The sequence below is a fragment of the Dermacentor albipictus genome, chromosome 6, assembly GCF_038994185.2.
Source record: "Dermacentor albipictus isolate Rhodes 1998 colony chromosome 6, USDA_Dalb.pri_finalv2, whole genome shotgun sequence".
Lineage (NCBI taxonomy): Eukaryota > Metazoa > Arthropoda > Arachnida > Ixodida > Ixodidae > Dermacentor > Dermacentor albipictus.
Genome location: NC_091826.1, coordinates 92490923 through 92511962, shown reverse-complemented (window position 1 = coordinate 92511962; position 21040 = coordinate 92490923). Strand labels below are relative to the sequence as shown.

The 21040-nt window shown below is 47.7% G+C and overlaps 1 protein-coding gene and 1 non-coding gene across 2 annotated transcripts in view; both read left to right on the top strand.

The window, feature by feature from the left end:
* LOC139061292 (uncharacterized) overlaps positions 1-21040 on the top strand; it is a 57797-nt gene that overhangs the window by 3566 nt on the left and 33191 nt on the right. Inside the window, exons 2-3 of the mRNA XM_070541059.1 lie at positions 493-622; positions 2604-2749. Of these exons, the coding sequence (XP_070397160.1) occupies positions 493-622; positions 2604-2749 (276 nt within the window). The remainder of the gene's footprint in view (positions 1-492; positions 623-2603; positions 2750-21040) is intronic.
* TRNAS-GGA (transfer RNA serine (anticodon GGA)) lies at positions 7634-7708 on the top strand. Its single transcript has one exon. It is a non-coding gene; the product is annotated as a tRNA-Ser (tRNA).

Genomic DNA, 21040 nt, shown 5'->3' with positions numbered 1-21040 from the left:
CGTCAGAAGCCCGTCAACCGTGCATACTCCAGCGAGATCCCACATACCAGCATGGCGCCGCACGATAGACGGCGCTGCAATCGCAATATGGCGGCACCCTCGATAAAACTGTCTATACGCGCGCTCCTTGTCGGCGTAAGCTCTCTCCCGCGCTCTAAACTGCGCCTCGGTAAGGCCAAATCAAAGCTTCTCTCCTTTCGTTAGATCACTATCATAATCATAATCAACAACAACATCATCAACATCATCATCATCAAAGCGCGCCAATCGTCTCAACGCGCTCGCTTCCCCGCGAGACGCTCATAACTCGATGCATATCTCAGCGGCGTCCAGTCGGAAAATATTGCTTTCGCATTCAAAATTAATAAGTGCTTAGGTTCCCTCAGATATTTTTTCTATGATAAAATAAAAACGCAAATTAGTGTATTTGTCAATGTCCATGGCTCTTATCTGCATCCTGCACCTTAACCTTTACATGTGCTTGCTTTGAAGGTGGCGGTGGTCAACAATCTTGCGACAAGCAGGGCATCACAGCTTGCCATTGGGGTATTGCCGCCGAATATAGGACACTTCTAACAAGTGCTGACCAAAAAGATAGCTATCTGGCAAGCTTATGCAACGGGTAAGATATGTGTTGTTTCTTTCGCCTCGCTCCAATAACCAGAAATCGATTCATTGCAGTGTTGATCCGTTTATTGATTTTCGTGCCTCTCGAGGCAAGTCATGTTCTCTGAGGTAGTCCTTGACACACCACTGACGCAGTTTGCTGATGTAACAAGGACGAAAGGGGATTTCGCATGTATTGTGGCAGCCGCCAATATTTATTTTTATGTTTCTTACCGACACTTGCATAGTCCCACTGTCACTTTCATTCACTTTCTGCCTCATAGTGTAAAATTTCTTTGTCCTTTCTCGCTCCCCTTCGACGCTATGAGCCATACGGTGCAAACAAGGAACGACAGTTACGCGTTACTGCGAAAGCTGTTTTGCTTGCTCTTGTCAAGTTTTGTATGTTCAAAGTATGCTAAAGTCCATCGAGCATTGTTACGTAGCAAAGTGTCTGCCGAACCCGGCATTCGCAAAATGGGCGCCGGTGAGTCCAAGCTGCTGCGCGCAGTGTGAAGGCAAGACCGCGACATAGCCGTTCCTCAACATAACTTTATTAAGTATGAATGCACTGAGCTGTAGGGTAAGAGGCTCTTCTCTGAACGGGGGCGTGATGCCGGCACACACGGCCGTTAGATAAATGATGCTCTATGAAAAGAAAGCTTAGTTTGTTGTCATTCGGAAAAGCAATCGTTAGCCGTAGTTTCCTTATGCAAGAACGAAACAGAATAATTAATATATCTTTAGTGCAAAGCTGCGTGTTACAAATGTCACATTTAGAAAACACTCAACAGGCACTATCAACCTGAACACCTTTACAGTGCCCCTTCGTTGCAGCCTGTCCAAGTTCAGACAGACGCCTCAGACATAGTTTTGAAACCTTTTTGCATTGTTGTACAAATATCTAGCAGTAACAACAGGATGCCTTTAAGTGTATTTAAGCACTCAACAAATGTTTGCTTGTTTGTCATATTCACAGGCTTTGATAATTGCCGCACGCAATGTCGTAGTAGACTTTTGGAAAAGAGGCGGTTAAGTTAAAAAGCATTTGCTTAAAATGAGAGTGCAAAAAACAAGGCATTGTTCCAATGGCCTTTGTTCTCTTCGTTGAATAATTCGCTCATACCACCATGGACTGAACTCGAGCGCACAATTATAGCTGCTGTTCAGTTGCGGGTGGATCTCATTTCGCTGATGCAAGGGCCATTGTATTCGTAATCGGCGTTGCTATTGGCATATTATAACTGAATTCTCGGGATTTACGTGACAAAACCAACATTTTATTATGAGGCACGCCTTAGCGGGGGACTCCAGATTAATTTTGACCACAAGGGGATCTTTAACTCTCTCTGAATAGTCGTTTTTGCATTTCACCCCCACCTAAATGCGGCTGCCCCGGCCTGGTTTTGATCCCGTGACTTCATCATTAGCAGCGCAACCGCATAGCCACTAAGCCGCCGTGGCGGGTGTCTTGGTGTTTTCATGTGAGCTTCTCTGTGCTGTGACAAGTTCTTCATCCTAAAGTTAAATGTCTAAAAAATGCGACGTTTCATACAACGTGGAGAGATCAGTAAAGTGCGTAATGGTAGCTACGACAATGATGCGGAACATTCTGTGACTGGCAGAGGCAGGCACCACACTCTAGATCCGGTTATCAATTTTTTGCCCTGGCTCAGCCCCAACAAATCCCTTTACACTTCAGCGCTCTCCTCGCCTCTTATCAGCCAATTAGATAAGACAAGCTGCTCAGTGTAAGCAATTCGTTTTTAAAGGAAACAAAAGTGTCCTCCTATAAAAGAGGAGAGCGTTACACTGGTCTGTTAGACGACCCTGCGAGTCACCGCCATATGCTTGCGTCGGTGGTTATGCAGAGTTGACGTCAGAAGATTGGAATAAAAACATATTGCAATATCTTATGTTTAGGGTACCAAATGAGGCTTGAAAATGACAATATGAAGAAGCTTAGCGTAAACGTCTCTTTATTTCTCCACCTACAGCAATCCACAAGGTTTACCCGAAAACAACCATTGCAAGCAAGATTTTTACGGCAGCTGCACAGATGCCGAAAAAAAGAAGTTCGCTCGCATGGAGCGCGGCTACACTGTGCTTCGTGGAGAAATCACGTCTCAAGAAAGCTGCCAGTGTAAGTTTTCACCATACACTTGTTTTTCCTCCAGACATGGAGTAGTGATATCAAAACTGAGAGAGAGAAAGAGATACAACCTTTAACGATGTGCTGGGGAATCGGAAGTTATCACCAGAACTTACCCAATAAGAATGAATGAGAATGTACTAGTACTAGTTTAGTTACGACAGTGAGTAGATAGCAATGAGCACGAGTGAGTTTTAAAGGCTGTGTGAGAAACTAATAAAGAAAAAGCTCTGTATTTGCACAGCTTATTTAAATGGTCTTCTTGTAAATTAACTCAAAAATGTTATTTTCTGTTTAGGGCCTAACCCGGACTGAGACTCACCAATATTCTAGATAGCTGCGCTCAGTCCTACTCAAGCTTGAAAGAATTCTACTCAGCCAGGCTCACTCGGACTCAGACTCACGGGTCGGTCCTTGAGTGACCTTTGCTGCTGTGTGCGGATTGTCAGAAGAATTAAACATTCAAGAACTTACCCTTTTCTAGTTATGTTTTAAAACCCTTCGTATTCTGACGACGACATGCACAGTCACATCACAATGCACTTACAAGCATCTCCACAGATTGAATAAATACGTGAAAATTTTCGGAAAGTATGGGTCTTGACAACACATCCGGCTTTGCCCAGCCAAGATAGTGGAAGCCAGGCTACATTTGGAAATAAAATAAAGCGCGACATACAGCATGCAGCCATGGCGCAACCAGCGCTGCCACCCTCCTTTTCTCACATCGTAAGCTGCCTGCATTCGCCAGCACTTGAAAGAGATAGGTCACATGGGTTAGGGCAACGCTAGACATCTAGGAAACTCAATCACTCTGTAGGGTTTAAAGCGGAATTAGCCGAACAACGGTGTAACTACGTCGCCCTCATTTTACAACAACCACGTGATTCTGCGACCAACAATCCGTGTTGTCTAATGTTAGAACACAAATTGTTTTGTGGCATGAGTGGCACCCACGACGATAATGGAAGCGAGAATAGTCTATAGGAATTCGAAATCCCACAGGTAACGCCGGAAGATGTAAATAAAGCATTGGGAGCTATGCAAAGGGGGAAGGCAGCTGGGGAGGATCAGGTAACAGCAGATTTGTTGAAGGGTGGAAGGCAGATTGTTCTAGAGAAACTGGCCACCCTGTATACGCAATGCCTCATGACCTCGAGCGTACCGCAGTCTTGGAAGAACACTAATATAATCCTAATTCATAAGAAAGGGGATGCCAAAGACTTGAAAAATTATAGACCGATCAGCTTACTGTCAGTTGCCTACAAACTATTTACTAAGGTAATCGCAAATAGAATCAGGAACACCTTAGACTTCTGTCAAGCAATGGACCAGGCAGGATTCCGTAAAGGCTACTCAACAATAGACCATATTCACACTATCAATCAGGTGATAGAGCAATGTGCGGAAAATAACCAACCATTATATATAGCCTTCATTGAATACGAGAACGCGTTTGATTCTGTCGAAACCTCAGCAGTCATGGAGGCATTACGGAATCAGGGTGTAGACGAGCCGAATGTAAAAATACTGACATATATCTATAGCGGCTCCACAGCCACCGTAGTCCTCCATAAAGAAAGCAACAAAATCCCGATAAAGAAAGGCGTCGGGCAGGGAGAGACGATCTCTTCAATGCAATTCACAGCGTGTGTACAGTAAGTATTCAGAGACCTGGATTGGGTTGAATTGGGGATAAATGTTAATGGGGAATACCTTAGCGATCCGCTGATGATATTGCCTTGCTTAGTAACTCAAGGGGCCAATTGCAATGCATGCTCACTGACCTGGGGAGGCAAAGCAGAAGAGTGGGTCTAAAAATTGATCTGCAGAAAACTAAAGTAATGTTTAACAGTCTCGAAAGAGAACAGCAATTTACAATAGGTTGTGAGGCACTGGATGTGGTAAGGGAATACATCTACTTAGGGCAGGTAGTTACGGCGGATCCGGATCATGAGGCGGAAATAATCAGAAGAATAAGAATGGGCTGGGGTGCGTTTGGCAGGCATTCTCAAATCATGAACAGCAGGTTGCCACTATCCCTCATGAGAAAAGTGTATAACAGCTGTGTCTTACCAGTACTCACCTACGGGGCAGAAACCTGGAGGCTTACGAAAAGGGTTCTACTTAAATTGAGGACGACGCAGCGAGCTATAGAAAGAAGAATGATGGGTGTAACGCTAAGGGATAAGAAAAGAGCAGATTGCGTGAGGGAACAAACGTGCGTTAATGAAATCTTAGTTGAAATCAAGAAAAAGAAATGGGCATGGGCAGGACATGTAATGAGGAGGGAAGATAACCGATGGTCATTGAGGGTTACAGACTGGATTCCAAGGGAAGGGAAGCTAGCAGGGGGCGGCAGAAAGTTAGGTGGGCAGATGAGATTAAGAATTTTGCAGGGACGACATGGCCACAATTAGTACAAGACCGGGGTTGTTGGAGAAGTATGGGAAAGGCCTTTGCCCTGCAGTGGCAGCAACCAGACTGATGATGATGATGTTTTGTCAGTGTTAGCGTGAACGACAAATATTGAAAGGGAAGCGCGAATTTCTATAAAATTCGTTCTTCCACTTGCAGGCTATCCCAGCTAGCCCGTCAAAAAGAGTAGTGGTCGGGAATTTCAGGAAAAAAAGGATCAGCTTCGAAACAGGAAAAAATAAATTTAAGCTGCGCCGATGACTCGCAGCAAAAATCTTCAGATAGAAAATATGCCACGTACACTCACTAGACATACATACATACATACATACATACATACATACATACATACATACATACATACATACATACATACATACATGCATACATACATACATACATACATACATACTAAGTAGGTCCAGCGCTTATCATGCCTCGAGTTAGCTCGTCATTAAGAACTAAAAGAGGTGATTACAGAAACTGCGCCTCAGTGCTTTCCCAAGACGTCGCATAGTACGCCTGTTCTTGTCAACGCTTCGCACTTCAAGCGGAACCTCGATTAGCAAAAAAAGCACACACACACACACACACACACACACACACACACACACACACAATTGCATTTTCCGCAAGAATCTTAGCATGTAAGTCAGCAAGTTAATGATTGACCAGTCTGTTTTTTTTTTCTCTCATGAATAATGGTTTCGTTTTGCGCCTTGGTCACTCAGCTGTTCAGCAACTTCGTGAATGCATGGACTTGAGTGCCATAAGCTCCTGTGATGCCAATCCAGATTTTCAAGGTGGAACCTTCGAGGCTCAGGCGGAAGCAACAGAGAGGTAAGCGACCAAAGTAAAGTATTTGCTAGAAGATAGCGACACACTAATATTCAATCTAAAGTGACACGTCATGTCAGCGGCAGCCTCGACATTCCTGAAACATGCAAGGCATTGGTGACCTTCCCACATGGTCGAGACGAGTAAGGATAACCATAGCGATCTCATGTAGCTGCAACTGAACAAAAAGAAATCTAGCTAAAATTGTCACAGGATGGCTTTAAAATTTAATGATATCAGCATTCAGGCGGCACACCGCATTGCCGCCGCAAAAAAAGCGTCATGTTTGAAGCATAAGCAAAACGAGAACAACGCGAAAGCAGGAGCCAACATTTCGACAAGTGGACTTGTCGAAACGTTGCCTACTGCTTTTCTTTGTTCGCAGTTTCGCTCATCGTCTTCAATTTCCAGCTCCCGCATTCCCCGTGTTTTCCATGTATGAGCCATGTACAGCTACTGCCTGGTTCCTCTCTCGCGCTTATCTCTGGACAGGCAGCGCCAGCTAGGGGCGCCACCGCGTATTCCACTGCGCTGCTCGTGTACGAGTATGCATTCCCATAATATTGCCTGGATGTGTATGATGCGCGTTTGATTCTGCTGAGCACGAAAACTATTAACGATTGCTTTGTCATTGAAGCACCACATACTTAGTAACTCAAGATGAGTGAACGAGGTCCACTGAAGATTGGAAAATAGCAAGGGTCACATGCCCACTGACCCAAGGCTCTTTGACCCGATGTCCTAAGCACAGACGCCAGATGCTCAGGATTGTTGGACGACATTTTGAGCACTGCTGAGCAAGGGATAGGTTTGATTCCTCACTTCGGAAGCAGCGTGATATCGTGGATGAAAGGAAACAGTACATTCTGTACGCTCAGATCCCGATACACGAACCCGAATGCGCGGTTGTTATCCTTAATATTTTGTTCATCTTTGCCCAGAAAAAAATTTGACTAGCACTTAAACTGTCGTTCGTAACACGTGTGGTGTTTAGGACAGTAAACCCGATCAATCATTCCCATTTACTATGTTTCGTATATTGCGTGTTATTTTTAAGGTACCCAGAAGCTTAATTTTTACAAGGTGTCCTTCAACGATGCACAAGAAGCGCAATGAACAAACGTGGTGCAATGTCCTGAAAGTGTCAGGAAGCCTGAAGGCATCATGAGGCTACTTGCCAAAGTTTATTGCCACTTTCAAAGAAAGTATGTCACGCAAGAAGAGATATTTTTGGAGGATCTAATCTCACTCTCGAGATTATATATATATATATATATATATATATATCGAGAGTGAGATATATGCTAGTCTTTCTCCCTACCTCTCCCTGCGCTCCCTGTTTCTAGGATTATGAGATGAAGAGATTGACACAGGTAAGGTGCAATCCTCCACAAATATCTTTTCTTTTACTATATATAAAGGGGGAAATCAGACATCCACCCGTTCGTAGCAATTGCTACAAAGGAAACCCATACGGGTTCCTTTGTAGCAATTGTAGCAATTTTCTCTTCATTCATTACATCTCTCCACCTTGTGGGTTTCCGCAGAACTACTACGCCAAACTCTTGCCTTTGCTTCGTGTTGTCGACAAATTCGACTTCGCCCTGCCATTTGCTAGCCGCCTGGTTAGCTCAGATGGTAGAGCGGCTGCCCCGGAAAGGCGTTGGTCCCGGGTTCGAGTCCCGGACCAGGACGAATTTTTCTTCAACTATGCGGCTTTTCTTTCGAGGAACCCGTATGGGTTTCCTTTGCAGCAATTGCTACGAACGGGTGGATGTGTGATTTTCCTTTCATTCACTGTATATATATATATATATATATATATATATATATATATATATATATATATATATATATATATATATATATATATATATATATATATATATATATATATATATATATATATAGTGAATGAAGGGAAAATCAGACATCCACCCGAAACCTGCGACTCAATCTGTTGGTCTCCTTCAGCCAGTTGACGTTCGAACTCAGCCGTTTTATAGGGTGGGCCTGGACTTGCTCGGCCTCTTTCCAATTTCCATGAAAGGCAACAAATGGTTTGCAGTGGATGACTGTACGATGTCATCCTCCAACGTGGTGTTCCACATCACCTACTCAGAGATCGCGGTCGCTACTTCCTGTCTCGTGTGGTTGACGATTTACTTTGATCATGTGCCACTAACCACAAATATACCACCTCATATCACCCTCAAACCGATAGACTCGCCGAATACCTCAACTGTACACTGACCGACATACTTTCCATGTACGTTTCTGATGATCACCACGATTGGGAGGTTGCCCTCCCGACCGTCACATTTGCATACAGCTCATCGCGTCTTGAAACTTCCGGCTACTTACCCTTCTATCTTCTTTTTGGCCGCAGTCCCATATTACCGTTTGACACCTTGCTCCCTTCTTATCCTGCGTCGACGTCCACGGCTTCCTATGCGTAAGATTCCATCACATATGCGCTCGTCGCGCGCACAGTAGCCCGCCCTCGGCTCTCGCCATCGCAGATCGCACAAAAGTGCATCTACGGTCGTCGACACGAGGATATTGCTTTTTCACCGGGTTCTCTCGTCCTTCTTTGGGTGCCATCTTGTCGTGTGGGCCTCTGTGAAAAGTTAATGTCGCGGTACGTCGGGCTCTACCACGTACCTGGACCCTGCCGCACCACCGCTCGGCGATCGGCTCCGCGACAGCCACAACATTAATGCTGGCCTCACTCAGCTGCCTCCAGGACCTTCGTTACCACAACGGAGGCAGCCTCACCCTTCCCTTTTTGCAATAATACCTTTCCATAATACCCTTTCCACTGCAGCGCTCTCGGCACATTATCATGTTGAATAAACGTCGTTTTAGTCATTCTACCACGTGCAGCATCAGCTTACTCCTGTCCCCTATGAGATAACTCCCATTCCATGCACTTCATCAACGGCCACACCACGAAGTGACGTCGTTCATGTTTCCCGCCTCAAACGTTACAAATGAGATAATGCATTTTGACCACCACCAGCACCGGTACGCTGCTTCACCGGCCGGGGACAATGGCATTCACTGTGTTGAAGACAAAGACGTTGTAATGGGGCTGAAAGATCTGCTGAAACCTGTGTGCCCTGTGCAGTCTTGACTAGCCAAGTGCCAGCTGTTGACAGTAGAGTAAATACTCCCTTTAACAATATATATATACCGAGCCTTAATATGAACGTGTATACGCTGATGTACCGCTTTAGCTAATATCGCATCGTCTCACTAGATACCTTGGTGCCAAAACATCGGCATTTCGTCGTTTACATTTCCTCGAGGCTTTCATTGCACATTGTGTGACCGAACTGTGTCAGTTTGACGGCAAAATTTGGGCCAGGTAAAATATCTGAAAACACTAATTTCATCATCATGGGTTGCTGCTAATTAGCCATGCTTCCCGTATTTGCCCGTTTTCTTTCAGCCATGGGGCACATACCTAGATTCTTGAATTTTTATATTCAGACAAATACCGCTTACGATCTATCGAATAAATCATGTTACCCAGATTCCCTACCTGAGGCAGGTGATATTGAATATCTATTGAGCTTTAAACTGTACTGAGTGCACAAGATTATTTTGGCTTCTAATAAGACATTGTGTATGATGTTTTTTTTTATGTCTGTTGCTGCAGGGGGGCACAGAATTTGAAGGCCTGCATCGAGAAGGCGATTAAAACCTGCGATGCCAAGGAGAACGCAGCCGCCATAGCGCATCTGCAAAAGATTGCTGACGCCATTGTGGATCTCACCTCGACATCTGATAAACCAAACGGTGCTCACACAACGAAGGCCGCTACGGCAGTCGTTGCAGTATCCCTGCTGAGCTGGATAGTTCGCAACTTCTATTAACAGCTCTCGTGAGCGACGCCATCCCACTGTCATCAACCGCGTGCCTTGTTTATTATTATCAGCCATTAAACTTTATACATGACATGCGTGTTCGTACCCGTACTTGCGATATTCGTCAACTCAAGTGGCACTCCTGTTAGCTAAAAACCGTATTTTAGGTTTTTACTCCACTCAAAAAGACGGCTCCAAAGGGCGGCACGTTGGGTACGTTGGTAATCCATACTGAAACTAGTAACATCGCGAAACATGTATTCGAAACGTGGTCGTGTATCTTTCTTATGTGGTTTGTAATGTCTCGCTCTGTACATATCTTCACTTGAAAGGGTCGTCGAGCCTAGGCAATATATAACTAAGCGTAATATACCGGTTAATTTTTATACTTGTAACACTGCGCGAAATTTTGTGGAAAAGATATCGATGACAGAGGGCGCGTCGTAATAAAAAGTTAGAGGGATCTAATTTTTCTTCGTGTTAGGCTATCGGAAGAAGCGACGTTGGGATGCATGACGCCTGTTTAGCAACTTTGGATGAACTAATTTCGAAAGGCCAGGAAATCACTGTCAACCTCCTATACAGAAGAATCATGTAGATGCGCAGTCCACCTCAATAGTCTTCTACGACTAAAGTTTGAAACATGTTGCTGCAAGTTTGCACCAACATGTTTGCAGATTGCAATTTTGTAAGCAGATTCCTTGTTTATATTGTTGATCAGTCCTATACTTTCTTTTGCTAGTACATACGGTTTGCCATTTGTTGGGCACGCTAGCAAGAAACGCACATGAAACCAATATATAATCTGTTTCTTTCTTTTGAGGCGCATGTGTGTCTGCGCATGTACTGAAAGGGTTATCCTCGTGCAGTTTCATTTTCCTTGTGCTATTTTCATTTTCCTTTCGCTTTTTGGGCGACTATTATTTCTTTTTTGAAAAGCGTCATACGAGTCACACCATAGCGTGACATGAGAGTGAACTCTGTTAAACGTCTCCGCTTCAATTTACAAAACAAGTACCTTCGACGGCACTCTCAAGTACCTTCCGAAACTACCCTAATGCTGATCCTTAAAGAATACGCTTTCATTGTTAATGTCTCTATTTACGCTGTAAGCGAAGGTGGGGGAGATCACACGTGAATTGGTAATTTAACCCCGCGAGCGGTGTAAGCAGGCCCAATACGAAGCGCGGACTATTGGCGTGGGGTGCGATAAAGTAACTCTATTCCAAACGAAAAGTGTTCCAAACTCCGGACGTCAAAATGACGTGACTGTTTCTGCGTACGGGGGCGGGAAGCTGCGACGTTTTTCAATCTGTCCAATCATCTGCTTCCATCGTTGCCGGAAGCATGTTTTGCTTGTTTCTTACTTGCAAAGGGACCCTATAGCAACTAACATTTAGATATTAATGCCTAATAAGAGAACAATTGTATGTCGCTGAAAGTAAAATTGTTTTGTGATCTTTCGACGCAAGATAAGTTGAAGTGCGCTTGAATGTAAACACAAATATTTTAATTTTTTGAGTCATAGCCACACATGTGTCAATTCCATATCCAATCCATTTCGATACGCACACGTAAGATGGCGGCTACGTGAAAACAGCTGATCGGTTTTGTGGGCCACAGTTGGTGTATTTTTACCCGTAACGCTGCCTCATTAGATTAAATCGCGGCGTACGAGATGTACTTTCGCCCGAGAAGAATTTTGGAAGCTGTGAACATCTTGAAGACTGTGAAAGCGTAGTGCTCGGTGAGTAAACACATCATTCTTTCTTGTGCTTAATGACTGAGCAGTGGCATCTGAACATCTGCGGTGATCGCATGGTGTTCACTTTTGCTTTTATTGGCATAGAATGCGGAAGAATCGACGAAGGTTGGAAGGCATCTCAACAGATAGCTGGTAAGTAAACGTTTTCTATAACCGATCGCAACTATCTCGGAAGGTAGGTCCTGATTTAAATCGAAGGTGGTCTGGAAGAGAGGCTCATTTTTTTTTCGCTGCCACACACTGCTGTGCAATAATACATTCCCCCGTGCGGGCGGTACAGATACTTCTGCTGGATATAACTTGCACGAGAAAAGATTTTTTTTGTTATTCAATTGTGTTAAATTTAACGTAACACCTATGCCCTGATAAAATAACAACACATTACATGCACGTAACCGTTATCTTTTACCGGCATAGGGATATCCGAAACGGCACTATTTGCTGGTATTAATTCGCTGCGGTCCGGCGAAAATTGAGAGCAAGGAGGAGAAATGGCGGATGCTCCAAAAAGCGCGCGGGTTTCGGCAGCGCAGGCCACCATGTTAATTGAGTTCATTGAGCAGCATCCATACTAAACGAGAGGCGCCACAAGCCTCTCGCCAAGTATGAGTGCTGCTCAGAAAAAAGCGCTGTGGGACGAGGTTGCCGCGGCGCTGAACGCGATCGGTCCGGCAGTCAAAGCAGCCCGGCGTTGGCGCCGGCATTGGGCCCAGCTATGCTATGACTGCCGGAGGATCGCGGCGCAGGTGGGCGCCGAGAAGAGGTGAGCCCGCGGCTAGCAACATCTTCGGAACGTATAAGCTCACAATGTTCACGCATTCTCAGGAATACGGGAGGCGGGAAGCTGGGCGGCCTGGAGGGCCGCATGCTCCACGTGCTTGGCCGAACCGGCCCAGCGTCCGCTCCGGTGGACTTCATCGCCGACGACACCGAGGTGCGTAGCAATGTTCGTTGCTATGTGTACCGATGTCGGGCAGTTACGCCGGGGTGAATATTTTGCCGTTGTGGGCTTGTGTGTGTTTTCTTACAATTCAGCACACATGCCAGCACATGACATACGTACTTTGCAAGAATGGAAATGCTGCCCCACTGCTGCTAAAGCAATGCTGTTAAGAAACACCTTGTGGTAAATTTCATGGCTGGTTAATCCGTAAAGCATTAGGAACGAGTAGCTCTAAGTCCCTAGTATGTCACAAGCTGGATTAAGAATTTTTTTAGTTAAAAACTAAGTGGTATAGACATTGCAACCAGTTGATGTAACCTAATCACATTATCACCTGTATTTTATTGTTCCAGCAGGACACCTCCAGTGAGGAGGAGCATGTTCCAGTGCCCCCTGCCCTACCAGCAGCTGCCCACGTGTCCATCGGAACCCAGCCGGGCACAAGTGGCACTGCACGTGAAGCACTTCAGCAGCTATTGCAATACGAACACATTACTCAAAGCAGCAAAGCAGTATCTGTTAAGACCTTTTAAACAGAAACTGTGTATTTATATTATTTACATGGCAAAGAAAAAGTCCCGGCCTAAATGTCACTGCAAAATGGAACAATATTCTCTTTGACTGTTACCACCATTTGTAACGCAGCTTGTGTAGCGTACAAGCTGAAAGTACTATCAGTGAAGTATCTTGTAATAGTGTAGTGCCTTTTTGTTCATGCAAATTTACTGTTCAATATGTGAACGGTCTGCTGCTGGAATTAATTTTCTGGGCTTCCACCTGATAGTGAACCAGTGATCATGGTGTGGTGACACGTGGAACCACGGAAATGTTTTGTAGGTTGGTATGTGTTAAAGAACACCTCAAAGGAGATATGTAAACGTGCATGAGTCAATGAGCCGAATGACTTCAAATGCCTCTCATGTGTAATATGGTTGTAATGTACATTACCATGCGCACTAATCACCTCTATAAAAAATGACCTTGCCAAGTTGTATGCACCTGCCTATTTTGCTGCAGGCGCAGCTGGTTGAAACTAGCGGCCTCCGCATTCACTTCCTCAGCCAGCTGCCCCTGCCGCGCATACTCGGCGGCTGCCTTGCAGGCCGCATCCTTCAGTGGCTGTTGGCGGGGTGGCCTGCGGGGCTGCTGCCGAGCTGATGGTCCTTAAACATAAAACCAGTAAAGAGGATAAAAAAATTTTGTTCCGTCCTGCATAATCTATGCAGGACGGAACAAAATCTGCACAAAGTTTAGCAGGTGAAGCATGGGTCATGCAAAATGCACCTACTACAGAAAGGCTGCAATAAAGAAATATACAGGCTGAGCACCTGACGCAGATGTGATTACAGATAACACTAGCTGGGACATAGTAGCATCCCTATTTGCCGCAAGGCAGCTCTTTGTGTAGTCTTCATTCATAAATGACTATCAGTGTAAAAAAGAATGTGACAACACGTGCACTGTACACTCATATTAAAAATTAGTTTAAATTACAGCGCACGTGTGCTGTCACTTTGTTTCGTGCAGATACCATTCGGGCTTCAATATTCTCTTGAGGCGCGAGCCCGCTTTGCTGCATGCGGCCAGAATTCTACAAAATTTCACCGCTGCTCACCGAGGAGGTGTTCGCCGGCCTTGGCAATATGCCCCTCCTGGAAACGACGACGCAACCACGTAGTTCTCCAGACGTTGGCGTCGTTGTGTGACCCCGGTCGCAGAGAGTCGACGGCGAGGATCTGCATGCCTGCGTCCCAGATCTGACGAGAGCGCGCACAGCATAAGCCACGCGTCGCCATGATGGGCAAATCAGACAAAAATTAAGGTACTTACGAACATTGTGTTGAGGACGTAGTAGCCTTTGCGGCACATGAATGCCGACTTCTGCTCTCCCTTCGGTGCGATGATGGCTATAAGGCTGCCTTCCACGCATCCGATGACGCCGGGCATGGAGCCGTGTCGAAGGAACGCTTCCTTCACAGCCGCCTTCTCCTCCGACGTCCTCGGGAAATGGATCCACTTGTTGCGGGCCCCGGCTTGGACGATTGCCTTCGCCACGCGTCGCACACACTTGCTGACCGCAGGCTGGGTCACGCCGATCGTCTCCTCACTCCCTACCGAGGCTTGAAAGCTGCCCGTTGCGAAGAACTGCAGCGCGCACAACACTTGTCGCTTCACCGACAGCGCTGAAGTTCTCACGCCTCCGAGTTCCTCCGCTACTTCATCGCACAGCCACCGCACAGTTTGTTTCTTCAGGCGAAAGTGCCGCCGAAACAGATGCCCTGGCATGTCAAACGCATCCTCGGGCTCCCTCCTCCCGCGCCCAGGCTGACGAGCCGCCGCAGCCGCCAACGCAATCAAGAAGGCCGCCATTTTCTATTCCAAACGGAACGGGGCACTCACCGGTTATTCCACGAATTCGACGGGTTCGTTCGGCATAAGTTAGCATAATGAGTGCGTAAACGTCACTTTGCCTTGGCGGTTTTTGAGCACTCCTGACGTCGCTTGACGGGGAGGAAAAATGGGCGCGGCCTCAAAAAATTCGACAGATGAGCGAGCGGTGTCGGCAATTTTGGAACAGGAACAGAACAAAATAGCTTTACGGTATGCTGGCCCTTGCTTTCCGCAGCTTCTTCTTCATTAAAATTGAACCCTGACGGGAAAGACGCCATCCTGACAAACTACGCGCATGGCTAAATGGCGGGATCATCGAAAGGCTGGAGCCGATGTACGTGCACAATCTCACGACCACAGTGGCAGCGATTAGAAGGCTGAGGCACATGCTCGGTAGCAGAGTTCACATGAGAAAAATATCTCCTGAGTCTGTAAGGGAGATGCACGAAGAAAATATTCCAAGCGACCAGTTGGGGCACAAACCTGACAATAGTGCGAACTGGCCCAGTACATAGCCCAGGCAATGAGGCTAGCTCAGCGACGCATCTTTTTTGTTACACCAGGCGTTAAGAGTTAAAAGCGAAGTAGCTTTTACAACAACTACATTAGTTTTTGCAAGAGTAAGATGTTTATCACAGGATTAAGTAAACATTTGCGACGCCGCGGAATGACGCATCACTATAGAAGCTTGGGCTCTCAAGACGTACAGGAAAAAAACAGAAAATAAAAGTTTAGTGCACAACTTTGCGCTTTAAAAACCTTGTTTGTTTAGCCAGATAAACATGAACAAATGTAAGATAGTATGATCTTCTGCTCTGTCTGATAGTTATGTTATTATTATTATTATTATTATTATTATTATTATTATTATTATTATTATTATTATTATTATTATTATTATTATTATTATTATTATTATTATCACGGAAGAATGAACGACCAAGATCGCGAGTCGCTGGCTGCTCCGTGTTGTTGGTGGTCAGCCATCATTACCCAAACTCATTTTGCATATATATTGTAAATATAATCATCTATATTGACACGTGTACTTATATTTATCGGGCGACCACGTTTCGCCGCTTAACAACTGCAATCGCACAGCGAGGGACGCGCCTGAATTATATCCGATGTTTCTGGAAAGTTATCGATGCTTCTACCTGGCTATCTGTTGTCGCCGAACCTTGTGTTATCTGATTTCATCGCGTAACGCTAATGGTGTAGAACTTTGTGGAAGGCACACGGGTCCGAACGATTAGTCTGGAACATTCGACGACTGCTCTATAAAAGCCGACGCACTTGACCCGCTGATCCGATTTTCGACGATCGCCGACTGTGTTCGCCGCTATCGTTGTGCTTTAAGTGTATCCTGTTTTGTGGGCACAGGTTCGCCCAATAAAAGCTAGTTTTGTCTTTCACAGTACTGCTACTGTGTTCTTTCTTCACCGTCACTACCACGTGACATCTGGTGGAGGTGCTAGTGCGTTCATGTACCGAACGCCCCCGCAAGGCCACGATCCAAGCCCGAAGCACGAGGACAAAACCGACACCGCCCAAGACCAGCGTGCTAGCCGCAGACTGCAAGGACTGCCCCCAGAGCACGGACTTCTACCTGAGGCGACAAAGAAGATCGTGGTCAAGACAACCTCAATGGCTGCCCCAGCATCCCCCGTTATTTTACAACAACCCCGGGACTCACCGATCTTCCATGGAGCAGCAACTGAAGACCCGGAATCCTGGCTGGAGACCTACGAGCGAATCGCGACATTCAACTACTGGGACTCCGTCGACAAGCTGCGGCATGTCTACTTCTCCTTAGAAGACGCCGCCAGACCGTGATTTGAGAACCGGGAGTCGACCTTAACGACATGGGACCTCTTCCGTAGCGGCTTCCTGCGCACCTTTACGAGCGTCGTGCGCAAGGAAAGGGCCGAAGCCATGCTGGACGCCCGAGTGCAGCTACCGAACGAGAACGTTGCTACATTCACGGAAGAAATGAAACGTCTCTTCCGCCACGCCGACCCGGATATGCCCGAAGAGAAGAAAGTGCGCCTTCTCATGCGTGGTGTGAAGGAAGAACTTTTCGGCGCAATGGTACGAAGCCCACCAAAGACCGTAGAAGAGTTCCTTCGCGAGGCAACCAGCATTGAGAAGACACTCGAAATGCGGAACCGGCAATTCAACCACCGTACGAGCTCTACCCAATACGCAGGAATTCAATCACTGGCCACTGACGATCTGCGCGAGACCATCAGGGCCATTGTGCGCGAAGAACTGCGCAAGGTCTTGCCTTCGTCGCAGCCTCAAGTGGCCTCGATCGCCGACATCGTGAAAGAAGAGGTGCACCGATCACATGGAGTTCCTGAGGTGGAACCAGAATCACCGCAGCCGGAGGCAATGACCTACGCCGCCGCCGTCGCCCGCCGTCAAGGCCCCCCTGCGCGACCGCGCCAGGGTCCTGCAACGCCGCAATTCCGTCGTCCGCCGCCACCGCCGCAGCCAGCACGCCAATACGTCGCCCAGCGCACCTACGCGAGGAAGACGGACATTTGGCGAGCCCCCGACCACCGCCCGCTCTGCTCTCACTGCGGAGAAGCCGGCCATGTGCACCGCCGATGCCCATACCGTGACCTGGGACTGAGAGGGTTCGCCGTCAACGCGCCGCGTCCACAGCTTGGCGAGCGCCCACGTGAAATCGCCGATTACCTAGCCGCCACTCAGCGGAACTCTCGACGACCATCCCGTTCACCGTCACCAGGCCGCTACCTGTCACCGCAGCGCCGACCGTACACTGGTCCAGCTCGGGGCCGCTCTGCGAGCCCATATCCGGAAAACTAAAAGCAGCAACCGATGGAGGTGCGGTTGCTGTTCGTCGAACTGACGAAGATCCTCCGCCGCCGACGAAGTCGATGAAGAAACCATCTCGACGACCTAATGACGACACGCCGCCGTCCCGACGAAGTCAGCAAGCCAAGACTACACCGACGAAAGACGACTTGACGACGCGACGTTCCAGTTTCACTTCAACACGACGCAGCCGTGATCCGACGCCAAGACCTAACTGCAACGCCAGACAAAGAACCACCGACCTCGACGTGCTTCTCGACGGCCACGCAGTTACTGCCTTAGTGGACACCGGTGCTGATTACTCCGTCATGAGTGGACACATCGCCGCCCAGTTGAAGAAGGTTAAGACTGCATGGGAAGGCCCTCAAATTCGCACCGCTGGAGGACGTCTGATTACGCCGACTGGAATCTGCACGGCAAGGATAACCATTCATGACCGGACTTACCCTGCCACCTTCGTTATCCTCCAACAGTGTTCTCGAGACGTCATTCTCGGTATGGACTTCCTGAACCAACACGGCGCAGTCATCGACCTGAAGTCGAAGTCAATAACGCTGTCGGAAGATAAAGCGATACCGCCGGAGAGCCCTCGTAGTCACCACGCCTTGAGTGTGCTCGAAGACCAAGTGAGCATCCCGCCCCACTCCAGTATTGTTATTTCGGTCGGCACCGAAATACCCGCTGACGTAGAAGGTGTCATCGAAGGCGACCAACGCCTCCTGCTAGACCGTGAAATTTGCGTCGCAAGAGGGATCGCTCGACTGCATGGAGGGAAAACTGAAGTGTTGCTGACAAACTTCAGCCCGGAGTTCAAGCACATCAACAAGGGCACGACGATCGCATACATCGAGGAATTTCAGGAAACCAGCGATGCGTTTGTCCTCTCGGATTCTGTTGCATCTACCCCGACGACCGTAGTTCCCGAGCCAGACTTCGACATAAATCCAAGTCTCCCCGTGATTAAGAAGCAACAGCTCAGAAGTCTCCTTCGACGATACAAAGACTGCTTTTCGACGTCATCGAGGATTCGACAAACCGCAGTCGCAAAGCATCGCATAATAACCGAAGAGTGCGCTCGACCACTCCGCCAAAGCCCTTACCGAGTTTCGCCGCGAGAACGCGAAGCTATAAGAGAACAAGTCGACGAAATGCTGCGCGACGACATCATCCAGCCGTCGAAAAGCCCGTGGGCATCCCCTGTTGTCCTGGTGAAGAAAAAGGACGGAACCCTACGTTTCTGCGTCGATTATCGTCGTCTGAACAAGATCACGAAGAAGGACGTATACCCCCTTCCACGGATAGACGACGCATTGGATCGGCTTTGCAACGCTAAGTACTTCTCCTCGATGGACCTCAAGTCTAGCTATCGGCGAATAGAAGTCGACGAAAAAGATCGCGAAAAGACCGCCTTCATCACCCCAGACTGCCTCTACGAGTTCAAGGTTATGCCATTTGGACTGTGCTCGGCGCCTGCAACGTTCCAGCGCGTGATGGACACGGTTTTAGTGGGATTGAATTGGCAGACCTGTCTCGTTTACTTGGATGACATCGTTGTATTCGCCGGAAATTTCGACGATCACCTTAGGCGGCTTGACACAGTACTAGAGGCCATCAAGTCATCAGGGCTCACTCTGAAGCCAGAAAAATGCCGCTTCGCTTACGACGAGCTTCTGTTGCTAGGCCACGTCATCAGTAAATCTGGAGTACGCCCCGACCCCCAGAAAACAGCTGCCATCGCAAAGTTCCCGCAGCCTACCGACAAGAAGGCAGTGCGTAGATTCCTTGGCATGTGTGCCTACTACAGGCGCTTTGTCAAGGACTTTTCACGCATCGCCGAGCCGTTGACACGTCTAACTAAATGTGATGTTGAGTTCAAGTGGGAAACGCCGCAGCCCGACGCATTTCAAGAACTCAAACGACGCATGCAGTCGCCACCGGTACTTGCGCACTTCCACGAGTACGCCGATACAGAAATCCATACTGACGCCAGTAGCCTAGGCCTCGGTGCCGTTCTACTCCAGAGGAAAAACGGAGTCGAACAGGTGATATCTTACGCTAGCCGGTCGCTGTCAAAAGCGGAAGGCAACTATTCTACGACCAAAAAGGAATGCCTCGCCATCGTTTGGGCTACAGCTAAATTTCGCCCTGATCTTTATGGCAGGCCATTCAAAGTCGTCAGTGACCATCACGCTTTGTGTTGGCTAGCGAGTATAAAGGATCCTTCAGGACGACTGGTGCGGTGGAGCCTCAAACTACAAGAATACGACATCACTGTAACCTACAAGTCCGGACGAAAACACTCCGATGCCGATTGCCTATCACGTGCCCCCATTGACCCGCCGCCGCAAGATGACGAAGATGACGACGCCTTGCTTGGCATGATAAGCGCAGAAGACTTCGCTGAGCAGCAACGGGCAGACCCGGAGCTAAAAGGCCTGGTGCAATATTTGGAAGGGCACACCGACGTTGTCCCCAGGGCATTTAAGCGCGGACTATCTTCCTTCACGCTTCAAAACAATCTCCTCGTGAAGAAGAACTTTTCACCAGTCCGCGCCAACTACCTTCTTGTTGTCCCGTCAGGACTTAGTCCAGAAGTATTGCACGCCCTACATGACGATCCGACCGCTAGACACCTCGGTTTTTCCCGGACACTCTCGAGGATACAACAAAAGTATTATTGGCCGCGCCTGACCGCCGACGTCGCCCATTATGTCAGAACATGCCGAGACTGTCAGCGACGTAAGACACCGCCGACAAGGCCAGCCGGATTACTACAGCCAATCGAGCCTCCTTGCCGACCATTCCAGCAGATCGGGATGGACTTGCTGGGACCCTTTCCGACGTCAACAACCGGAAATAAGTGGAAATTCGTGGCGACAGACTACCTCACCCGCTTCGCTGAAACTAAAGCACTGCCGAAAGGTAGCGCAGCCGAAGTGGCGAAATTTTTTGTCGAAAACATCCTGCTTAGACATGGCGCCCCAGAAGTCCTCATCACCGACAGAGGAACGGCCTTTACAGCGGAGCTCACCCAAGCCATTCTGAAAGACAGTCAGACAAGGCACAGGAGGACCACGGCCTACCACCTGCAGACGAATGGCCTTACGGAGCGGCTGAATAAGACCCTCGCCGACATGCTAGCGATGTACGTCGACGTCGAACACAAGACCTGGGATGCCGTCCTGCCGTACGTAACATTTGCTTACAACACG